The sequence below is a fragment of the Oculina patagonica genome, unplaced genomic scaffold, assembly GCF_052425735.1.
Source record: "Oculina patagonica isolate OP01 unplaced genomic scaffold, crgOcupat unplaced426, whole genome shotgun sequence".
Lineage (NCBI taxonomy): Eukaryota > Metazoa > Cnidaria > Anthozoa > Scleractinia > Oculinidae > Oculina > Oculina patagonica.
This window is the reverse complement of record NW_027558283.1, coordinates 1-11,908: the sequence shown is the minus strand read 5'-3', so window position 1 is coordinate 11,908 and position 11,908 is coordinate 1. Positions and strand designations below refer to the sequence as shown.

Sequence of the window (11,908 nt, the reverse complement as noted above, 5' to 3'; positions counted from 1 at the left end):
CTTTTTTCGCTATTTCTTCGTTTTTCTTTTCTTTTCCACAATTGCAAATAATCTGAAGCAAGGTTAGACTAGTGTATCTTGAAGATTTAATTGACCAATCCTTAGAAATGTACTTTAAGAGTAAGAAAGCAATTTTGACATATTTTATTCTATTGAGTAGAACAGACTCAGCAGGATGAAGAGGAGGAAATCAAGGTGAAATGTCCTTGTGGAAATGACGAGGTATGTGACATTGGCGTTTGAAGATATTTTCATAAATGAGGAAATAACATGGTAATCTATCTAAGGAGAATTGGTTTGTTTTTGGTAACAATCTAAAATTGTTAACCTCCAGGATGAAGGCCTAATGATACTCTGTGGAGTTTGTGATAACTGGCAGCATGGTGTCTGTTTCGGCGTCTTAAAGCAGGAAGAGGCCCCAGAATTTCATGTGTGCGTGGATTGCTCTAAGGTAATTACTTGTCAGATTGAAACGCCACAATGAGTTAATGCCTATTTGCAAAGTTTTTAATGTCTACAGCCAGACACATGATTTCACACTGAGTTATCTTTATTTTTAGGGTGAACATAATGGCAAGTGCACGGATTCTTCTCTGGTTAACCTTAGCACCATTGCTCTTCAGGTACGGTAGTGAAAAAACGTAACTAGAACATATTATTTAAAGATTTTATCCCAACTCCCGCTTTCTCTGAATTTCTGGGGGATCCCATATGAAAGGGAGGGGGATGCTCGTTGTGTCGCTTAGGGGTGTGAATTACAGATTTTTGTTTCAGTTAGAGTGTTCAGGAAAGAGCGCTAAATCTTTAGCCGTGGAGGTCTTTTTTGCGGTTGCACATGCAGAAATAAAAAAACGGCGTCATTCTGTGTTGACGGTCTCGATCGAATTCAGGCATAAAAAAAGGCAGGTTTCGCCCAACGTGCATGATTCGCTTGTTGTGAGCTTTCTTCCTGGCACTGTATGCTCTTGTTTTTATTTTGTTTTGTCCAGGCAACGTGTCTTTGGCGCAGAACCTTGCTTGCTTGTAGCGAGTTGAACAGGATACTACCCACGAATCTGGCTCGTCACCTCAGTAAGTTTAATTTGATCTGACTTAATTGATTTAACCACAAATTCATTTACTATTAAATACTGTTTTTATGTTCCTTTAGAGATTGAAATGAGTATTGCGCAAGGCTTGGTTAAACGACTGGAGAAAGAAGGATACATAAGAAGTACTTTGAAAGGAAAGAGGTAGCCATGATAAGTTAGCTTTGTGCATGTCCGTGTTAATTCATCCAAGTCAAATCTGGCAGCTTCCTGCTTTCAAGACTGTCCGTCCATATTATAAAGAGCCTGTTCCATCTCAGTAGCCTGCGTTGCAAACGAACTAAACCCCGGTATAGGACTATACCCGGGTTTAGTTCGTCTGCAACGCAGGCTAGTTCGATCTCTCACGTACTAATGCTATTTATAAATTAAATCCTTGAAATCAATATTAGCTAGTTTTGCCATAAAGCTTCTCCATGAAAAACGAGAACAGTGCATCTTTGAAGGCTGTGAAAGGCAATGATATAATTTTTCAATCACATTCCACCAGATATGCTCTCGATTGCCGTACGGTGTAGGATTATTGGTATCAATAGGTTCACAATCTTCTGATTTTTGTTTAGGCTTGGGAAAGTTGTTAACAAGAAGAAAGTGCAGGATGAGGGTTTCCTGAAGTATTTCAACAAAGAGAGTGAAAAGCTCGAATCTAATGTTGTTGGCCTTTCAGAGGTAGTTGTCAAAGATGGAAATAAGACAGTGGATGGGGTACGTCGTGTGGTTTTATTTAAACACCTTTGTGCAACATTTCTGTCACGTTTCGCGATTTCTCATAGCCATCCTCTGATAGCCACCTGTTTGTGAAGAAAAGCGTTTTTAATATGCTACTTGCCATGGATCTTGCAATTTAGCACATGTTCACGTTTGTCTAAGTTTTTTTAAGTTTAGCATGAGATTATGTGTTTGGAGATATAACACGTTGGCGAGCGAAAAAGGAAGGATGAAGCTCATTTTGGCTTTGACTGTGACTCTCTCTTCAGGTGGAGAACATAATTCAGCAATGCTCTAAGATGGATGTATCAGGAAAACTGCAAATCTCCAAGAAAAAGGTAATCGTTGCGAGTTGTTTTATAAAAAAAGTCGGTGTTTTTTCTAACTGTTGGGGTTTTTCGTAATGTTTAATAGCGAACAAGGTACGTAATTTTCACTTGACCACACTGGCCCGGACCTATGTGGACAGCAGTGCAAATTTTCTCAACAAACTACTCATAGAAAGTAGATCATTGTCTCATCACCGATGAGACAAAATCTTAGCTGGGTCTCGGGAGAAAAGCTTTTATCCAAAATCAAACCCTGTCGTAGAAACTTTAACATTATCGTGCATGACAAACAGTGTAAGGAGATCAACCACATATACCTATGCAAGCATAAAAATGTCTACAGCGTTTAAGTCGGGTGTTTAGATGTGGGTCAGACATAGTGTATTTAAAAGTGTTTTGGTTTAACTCAGATGGAAGACAAGCAAGGAAAGTTAAAAAGCTCAAAGAGAGCCATATCTCTTAAAGATGAGGTTAGTGTTGAGAAAAAGCCTATATTTATTTCAAAATGTCCCATAAAATTGTGTTATTTCTGCCTGCATTCACTTTCGTTAACAACGCCTTTTCTTCTAGGCGGCGGAATTTGACATTTCTGACAGTCAGGAACAAGGTTTTGAAGATCCTCCATTGTCAAAGAGAAGGAAAGCTAGCATTGCGAAGAGTGCAATCTTGGTTTGATTTCAGAGCAGACTTCTTTGCATTTTCTCACTCGGTTTCCGATTGACTGTTGTATAATGTGTTTCATTTGTTGCTGGAAAACAAATGACATGAAATTTTATTGCTGTACGTTCACTGGAAATAATGCTCGTGCGCTTTATTTAATGAGGACTATATTTTTTAGACATTGATAAAAATAAACTGTTTTCTGAATTCGTGCATTTTGGAATTAAATTCCGTATTGGAAAAATAATCAGTATTTTGCAAAATAAGTTTTGCATCTTCTTTTGTAATGTATACAATTATTAATAAACATTTGCTTTTTTGAAATGCGAAAATTGTCAGTCTTGACCTGCTTTTGAAATGCTTATTAACAGTGTTTGAGGAAAGTGGTTTCCGTTTTGTGGAAACAACTACATCCAACAAGGCTGTTTTTGATCGAGATGCAAATACGGGGAATTAGGCCGAGGGTGCATATCCGGAACTAGAAGACAACTAAATATGCGGATGGAACTTGGGTCAACTGGTTGTTTGTCCTCTGGTCAAAGCGAAAGCTCAAAATCAGATGAACGGAAGAACTTCATTTTTTTTCTTTCGTTCTTGCTTTTTTGGCTGTGGAAGCCTCAATCCTGGGACCAGACACATGTTGCAACGTTGCTCAAAAGTCACCGGGCCTCAAAATTGCAGAAACATGTCTTGCTAACAACTTTAATAAGAGGGGGTTTGCGGTGTTGCGGTGACCTTATCTATCCAATAATTGTGATACGTAGTTTCGCCCATCAAAATTTATCAACAATCTCTTTATATTTGAAAAAAGTGGGATACGAAAAAAAACAACGTGAAAATTCGATAAGAATATTAGCCTTTTTGTGTGCGCAACATTACAGTCGTCCGACTGTCATGTTGCGTCTCAACCACGCGTGACGCATAATATAAACCAGGGCGGGAGAAGACTGGGCGATGAAACGAGCGGGTCCGAGTGAAAAGCTGTGATGCAGTAGACTGGGTTCGATTGAAATCCGCAGAATATCTCTGCTATCTCCAAATATCTCCAGCTAAATTTTTAGTATGTTCGTCAACATGTATTAGTCTTAAACATATCTAACAACTAGAGATGTGTTTTGATGTGCTTTTTTACACAAAACCGCGGAAGCCAATAAGTCGTGTTCAAACTGCACAACGCGCATCAAGTGGGGTCTTACCTAAGACCTGTTAAATTGAATTTTAACAAAAATAAAACTATGCAACATTTACAACCGTGAACTTCATTTGTTTTTAATTGAATATCAAGTGTTGTGGAAATATAAGAAAAAAAACTCGCGCGCGACTCGCAAACACGAAAAGAAAAACCGATTTCCGGTTTGTCCGAAAACAACTTTTCGCTTCCAGAATTCGCACTGGAAGAGCGGAAAGTGCGCTCGTGCCAGTCCTACTCCGCATCACACATTGCACAAAGCGCGCATCGCCCAGCCTTCTCCCGCCCTGATATAAACCCTTTGTTACCTTCTCGCAAGGGCTTGGTTGTCGCAGCACCGTACGAAAAGAACAACGTGTGGCAGGTTGGATTGAAATAGTTACAAGTATCGCTAAACGTTTACTGATTTTTTCTTTTCTTCTTTTCACCTTCGGACCCTTCGGATTTCCAACCAAATACAAAACTCGTTTCCAGTACTCTAATCAAGTTTTGAGACAAGCATGCCAGTTGTTGTTTTACCGCATAGCACTGTGGGCGCACATTGCGAAAATTGACACAACGCTCTGCGCGCACGTGCACAACATAATGGAGACCAAAGCAAAAGTGGCGAAAGTCGAGGTACTTTGCTTTTGCATTTAAAACTAACGCTAAATGCAAAATATTTGATGCCTGTTGTTACTGTAGGAATCCTCTAACGGTATGGAAGTCGATTCAGCAACGTCAAATCATGTCGACGAGAGCAAGGAGCAAAGTCTAAAGCAACCTTCATCCACGACGCCGGATTCCAGACCTTCTGCTTCTGAAATGACAAGTGCTGATTATTATTTTGATTCTTACGCTCATTTCGGTAAGTAAAACTTGATCAGGTCTTCTGTTTCGTAGCTAGAGATCATTTACTAACTGTGTACCGTTTTTGACATGTTGACGAATGTTTGATGTGATGGATCGACTTGTGTCTTCTTCTCAGGAATCCACGAGGTACGTTATTACAAGCCTTAATTCCTTATCGATCTTTACCGCGATATCGTGTTTTAAGGTTCATTGTGACCGAAGAGATGCAGGGCGATTTGTAGCACTGTAACGTTGATAAGCTTATGGTATAGATGTGGCAGGCTCGCATGGGTATGTGAGGACAAATATAGCTTCTTCGAATAGGCTAATTTGCAACTGTTGACACGTTATTAAGTTCTTTTAACTTGCATTCAGCAGAGAACATCGACATCTCTTCCTTTTTATTACTTGCATAGAAAACTGCTCAATTTTAAAATGATGCTGCATCATTTTAACCCTCAGAAGTAATCATTTTGATAGTCCACCTCCCTTGGAATTAGGACAAGTGTTCATTCAAAATGTGGTGGTCTCCCCCAAGGTGCAAACAAACAACAACCTCTTTTTGCAACACAAAGATCTGTGTATATTTTAAATGTAAAACGGAAGCTGTTGTGTCTACTCTCCATCAAATATTTTTACACAAGGCCACTCTGTTTGGGAGATCACATGCTATATAGCTGTAAATGTCCAAGATATGTAATCTGTCAAAGTTCAACAGTCTTGCTAGTTTGTTTTAACATTCAGCTCTATTCAGTTCAAGTCTTTAACAATACAATTTGGGGGGAAGTAAAGTACGTATGATAAAGTGAACCATGAATTTTGAAAACTGGAGGAGGGTGAATACCACTTGGGATGTCCTTGGACGTATTTCTGTTCTGGCTGTCTCATGCAAACGAGAAAAATTATTTAATTCCTTAATAATCAGGCAGGGCTGGAGCTAGCGGAAAGGGGGAGGGGGCAGTGGGGGCAGTTGCCCCTGCCAAGAAAACTAAATTTCTAACATAGCATTTGATTTTGCTGGGCTGTTTCTTGTAGCTATATTGAAGTTTGCCCTCACAGCGGAGTTTAGCAGAGTTTGCCCCGGCAGACAAAAAATCCTGGGTATACGGCCCTGTCAGGAATATTTGATGTACAAAGTATACCCGTTGCTATCAACCCATATTAACCTCTGGTTTTACAACCCACACCATGAGGTGACGTCTCCACCAACACCCTCACATACTTAGAGTAAAATCAGTCCTTTTGTAGTGCTTCGTGTCATTTGCTTAGTACTGATGTGAACTTGATTGGGTGTGAAGCCTCCATAATACCATCCAAAGTACAGCGGATTCAGCTTGAGCATTTAATGGTCTCAGTTGTCTTTCGTTGGTATGGTTGATCGATTATGTTGCAAGGCAAAATGACAGAAATTGCTAGGTGGGAATGTTCTATCTGGGAAAAAGCACGTCATTCCCACCTAGCAACATCTCTCATTTTGCTTCGCACTGTAAACAATCAACCGTGGTAAACGAACGCAACAAATGAGACCGTTAAATGCTCAACCTGAATTACTGACCTCACTACTTTTCAACAGGAAATGATCAAGGATGAAGTGCGCACAACAACATATCGCAATGCAATGTACTACAACAGGCATCTGTTTCGTGACAAAGTTGTTCTTGACGTGGGCTGTGGCACTGGGATATTGTCCATGTTTGCTGCCAAGGCTGGTGCAAAGCATGTCTATGCAGTGAGTAATTTCCTTCCCTTTGGTAGAACTTTTAGCTAAACCATTGTATTTTGAAGTCAGTTTATCAATCACAAGAAAACTTCAAGTGAGCCTGTTTTGGGGAGCAGGGATGGAACAGTAGTGAGAGCACTTGCTTTCCACCAATGTAGCTGGAGAGCCACAACTATAGTTTGACATTCAAAGCACTGTTTTTAGTGCTACTTTTGCTAAACAAATTGATTTTATTTTCATTTACTATGGTTTATGACACTGGAGCTTGTTACCACTGCAGTTTCTACTGCATTAGCAACTAGATGTATTACTAACATGCCTGGATGAGATGAGAGGCCTAATACCTCTCATGTACCATATGATTAGCTAATATAAGTCAAATTATTAGAACAAAATTAATCTGTCACATGAATGCTGTAACTATATTCTTACCATTTCCTTGCTAGTGCCTTTGCTAACTCATTACCTTGTTTTACAGGTCGACTTCTCTTCTATCATTGACTATTCCAAACAGATAATCAAGGACAATAACTTTGATAAAGGTATAAACTAATAAATCTTGTGAAAAACAGATTTTAATTTATTCGTAGAAAGCTAAACTACGTACCCTTCCAAAAATACGACTCCTATACACCACTTTCATAATGACGGCAAATTTATTTATTCTTTTATATGTATGTTAATTAGCTCTACTGGCCTCGTTTTAGAGTAAAAATTCTTTTGAATTTTTCACATGCTGACGAGGCCAGTAGGGCTAATTAACATACATATAAAAGAATAAATAAATTGGCCGCCATTATGAAAGTGGTGTATTTCTCTTCTCACTGGCTGAATGCATATTGATTGTTTAATGTTCTTTTTTCATGTATTTTTTTTTAGTTATCACTCTCATCAAGGGCAAAATTGAAGAAATTGAACTACCTGTTGAGAAGGTTGACATCATCATCAGTGAATGGATGGGTTACTGTCTTTTGTACGAGTCCATGTTGGACACTGTGTTATTTGCCCGCGATAAGTGGCTGGTAAGTGAAATGAAGGAAGATAGTAATCATAGTAATTTTTCTTGGATAATTGGGGAAAGGCACAATGAGGTTAACCCTATGTGAAGCACCGACCCGTAAAACAAGGCCAGACCACGACACCAGGAACTCTGTGCCCTACTCTTTGTGATAAGTGTGTGGGTTCTTTAATGTCCCCTGCTGACCATATAACACTGAAGATGCAGGAACACCAACCCGTGAAACAAGGCCAGACCACAACACCAGGAACTCTGTGCCCTAGATAAGTGTGTGGGTTCTTTAATGTCCCCTGCTGACCACATAACGCCGAAGATGCAGGAGCACCAACCCGTGAAACAAGGCCAGACCACGACACCAGGAACTCCATGCCCTACTCTTTGCGATAAGTGTGTGGGTACTTTAACGTTCCCTGCTGACCATATAACACTGAGGATGCAGGAGATGGGACCTACGGTTTATTGTCCTTATCCGAGAAGACTAGCACATCTAACCATTTGCAGATGTCATACTGCAAAGGCAGCATATTCTCCTCCGTTATTATAAGACCCTGAGTATTGGTCCGGTCTGGGAGTCGAACCAGAGACCTACCGCACAACAGTCCGGTGTTCTACCAACTGAGCTAACTGGCTGGCAGTTAAAGATGATAATGAATGAAAAATAGTCCTGAGTAAGAAAATGTGTCAGCAAGTTTGTGAATATTTGACTCAAGTCTGCAATTATTTTCAGCTACCAGATTCTGATATTCTTTTATAATTTTTTTTGCAGAAACCTGGTGGACTCTTGTTCCCAGATAAGGCACAACTGTATCTCTGTGGTATTGAAGATAGACAGTACAAAGAAGATAAAATTTATTGTAGGTGTCCACAAAATCATTTGTTATTTTTATCAAAAAATTAAAAAAATAAACAGACGCACAGACTGACCCACTGACCAACCAACGTGCTGACTGACAGCAAACACAGACACACAGACAGATCTTTATAATTTACTATACAAGGTCGTAATGTGAATGATCTGTTTGCAGGGTGGGATCGTGTGTATGGCTTTGACATGAGCTGTATCAGGAAAGTAGCCCTAAAAGAGCCTCTTGTAGATGTTGTTGAAGCCAAGCAAGTTGTTACTAACTCTTGTTCAGTTAAGGTAAGGGAGATGTAATATTACCATTAGATTCTGATAATAAGCTTCAAAGGCATATTATTTACTGGCCCAGCATGCAAAACAGTTAGTGTCCACATAGCCTGGGCCTTGTGGATTTTGCGGTCAGGCTAGTGGACTTAATCCGTTTTTGCGCTAGTACATCCTGGCTACAGGTTGCCCAAAGTGCAAGCTGGAAAAAATTCAATTTCTTTGCACCCTGTGGCCGTCAAAAGATACAAAACATAGTATGTTTGCAGTTTTCAAATGGACATGAAAAGTCAATCAGGAGTAAAATGTTATGACATAAAATACAAAGCAACTTCTTATTAAAGTAGTGCTTTATAATCGGAAGAAATCTTCTAACGCTTACTTTAAATATGTAGAGGGATTTATTATCAGAAGGATATTTGCAGCTGAGATTTCAGGGGTGGCTTACAAAGTCATAGAGCTTTAAACTTTACCAGTGGGGCATGTCCTCTGCTCCCCCCCCCCCCCCCCCCCCCACACACACACACATACACACAAGCTTGCACCTTCTAATGCTTGCTGCATGGATAGTACCAAAAGAATTCTTCATGATCATTTGAAGCATTGTTGTACCTATGTTACAGGTCTTTCCTATCCCATTACCTTTTTTGTTGACATGAAAAATGTTAAGATTAAGCTAAGAATAATTTGTATTAATTTTATTTCTATCTGCAGGAAATTGATTTGCATACAGTCAAGAAAGAAGATTTGTCTTTCAGTGCACCTTTCCAGTTATATTGTCGGCGAAATGATTACATCCATGCCCTTGTTGCTTTCTTTACTGTGGAGTTCACACATTGCCATAAAAGGACAGGATTCTCAACTGGTAAGTCTGTTAGTATCATGGTTTAAAAGACTTCAAAGTAGAAGAACAAGCAGAAAGAAATTAACTGTAACCTTGTTAACTACAGTCAACACTATCTTAAAGGACACCTCTATAAGATGGACACCAAGTGTGTTGGTCCCATCCCTGCCTTTTTCAGTCATTTTACTGTAACTAAACTCCCTATAAGATGGGCACCTCTCTAAGACGGACATTTGGAGCCGGTCCCAACGGTGTCCATCTTAGAAAGAGTTGACTGTACACCTGCAAAAGCATGCAACTGGTGCCTAAGGAACTTTTTCTATTCTAAGGGGAACAGGGTTGGAAATTAGCGCTCGCCCGCTCGCCCAGGCGAGTGTGAAAACTGTCGGGCGAGTACAAATCACAGAACACTCGCCCGGTTTGGCGAGTACGATTTTCATATCCAGAATATATTATTCAAAATAAGCGTAACTTTTTACCTTCCACTTTAAAATAATCTACACTGTTCACAAGCCGATAGCCTACCAACATTTTGAAATCTCCAACAATGACAACTAAGCTGGTTCGCGTTCGTAAACAGTCAAAAATGGCTTCTGCTTGGTGATTGTTACATGATGGACGTAGTTGTACAAAGTAATACCTCTGGTCATAAATACCGTTGACTCGTCCACCGAGCCTCAAACGCTGCAAGACGGCCATTTCCCGCTGCTTTTACTGTACAATTTCGACACTTAAATTGCAAACTACAGGAATTTGGGAATAGGTATCAATAAAAGTGCGTTTGAAGTAAGTGTTTGTGTTTTTATTTTGGAGTTAGGATCTATTTTAGGATATTTTTTCATTTAAGAAATAGGTTGCAGTCTGTATCGCGATCGACCACCACGGTGACACGCACGGTGAACATTTTATAATTCGTTGGGGGAGGGGGGCTTTTTTTTTTACTAAAGGAGACTGGGCGAGTGAAAACTGACCTGGGCGAGTGCACTTCAAAGGTCACTCGCCCAGATGGCGAGTGCTCCGAAATTTTAGTTTCCAACCCTGGGGGAATGTTTTCAGGGAAGCTCAAGCTATCTACCTTTGAAAGGTGTCTCCCTTAACCCCTTGGCTACCAAGGACGTATATATACGTCCTCTCTGTTATCACGCAACGACCGAGGACGTACAGTATATATACGTCCTCAACCAAAGGACATTACTGAAAGCCTGGTTTTTCGCGATGCCTTGAATACACTGTAAATCATCCCCGGTTGTCGAGAAAGGTCTGGCACTACTTTCGAAACACCACTGACCCAATAAAATTGCTTTTTGCTTGAACAATTTCCAAAATGGCGGCTCGTGTGCCTGAAGGCAGAATCGACACAGATAAAGCTATTGCTGAAATTTTTGCCGATCGCGGCTCTGATGTAAGCAATTTAAGTCACAACAAATTTGAGCCATGTGACTCTGAAGAGTCTGAACAAAAAGAAGAAGAAGGCTGTGAAGAAGAAGCCTCGATTGATCGAATAAATGGAACCTCCAAATGCACATGGTCAAGGAGTTCGTTTGCGAGCTGTATGAGTCAACAGTTCAGTAAGAGAATGCGGAAAAGGGAGAGGAATTCATATGAAATGATTAATCTAGGTGTACATTAATATTTTATCTGAAAAGATGCCACTGCTTAGCCAAAGTAAGTATCTCATTAAAAATTCAATATGGCCACCGGTTGCTTGGTGTGTTTGGCTCTGGTAGGCAAGGGGTTAAGGAGAGTTCAGTAACAGACAAACAAGTGAAACTCGGCCAGGACCAGCCAGCCAACCATGTCCACCTTAGAGAGGTGCCGTCTTACAATGGTGCCCACTTTGAGAGAGTCGACTGTATTGAAAAGTCAGTGAACCTGACTCACAACTGTCTTGCACCTGATTGCTTGAGGAAACGCATGTCCTTATTGTTAAGATTGAGTTGCATTAGCATTTTTTATCAAAATCTTCATTATTGATATTATTGTTTCATCTTTTAGCTCCAGACTGTCATTACACTCACTGGAAACAAACAGTGTTTTATCTTCAAGACTACCTGACAGTCAAGTATGGAGAAGAGTTATGTGGAGAATTTGAGATAAAACCAAACCCCAGAAATAATGTAAGTGTCTTGATCTACTGCTGTAAATGCTAAAGTTAGGGGCATGGTTTTCTATTTTATTATGACTTTTACTTGTTGTGTTAGTTAACACGATCTTTTCTATTATGAGTCAACTTAACAGGGTTCGCACGCGCCTTGAAAGTCCTTGAAGTCCTTGAATCTCAAAATAAAAATTCAAGGCCTTGAAAGTCCTTGAAATTGGTTCAATTTCGGTCCTTGAAAGTCCTTGATTTTTTTATTGAACGTCAAAAGGCTTCAATGCAATGAGAAGACGGCCA

General features: G+C 39.9%; 2 protein-coding genes across 2 annotated transcripts; both read left to right on the top strand.

Annotated features, from left to right (window-relative positions):
• Positions 1–160: 160 nt before the first annotated feature.
• LOC144640712 (uncharacterized) lies at positions 161–3,098 on the top strand (the record flags this gene model as incomplete). Its single annotated transcript, XM_078499799.1, has 9 exons — positions 161–222; positions 335–451; positions 561–623; positions 990–1,071; positions 1,151–1,232; positions 1,652–1,793; positions 2,066–2,134; positions 2,536–2,595; positions 2,696–3,098. Coding segments are annotated over 9 exons (782 nt in total), but the record flags the coding sequence as incomplete, so codon positions are not given.
• Positions 3,099–4,503: 1,405 nt separating this feature from the next.
• On the top strand, positions 4,504–11,678 carry LOC144640711 (protein arginine N-methyltransferase 1-like). The gene is made up of 10 exons (XM_078499798.1): positions 4,504–4,592; positions 4,659–4,821; positions 4,942–4,952; positions 6,379–6,534; positions 7,004–7,067; positions 7,405–7,547; positions 8,310–8,397; positions 8,569–8,684; positions 9,384–9,534; positions 11,509–11,678. Exons 1-10 carry the CDS (start codon positions 4,560–4,562, stop codon positions 11,661–11,663), a joined length of 1,080 nt encoding a protein of 359 aa, XP_078355924.1. The 5' UTR covers positions 4,504–4,559; the 3' UTR covers positions 11,664–11,678.
• Positions 11,679–11,908: the final 230 nt, after the last annotated feature.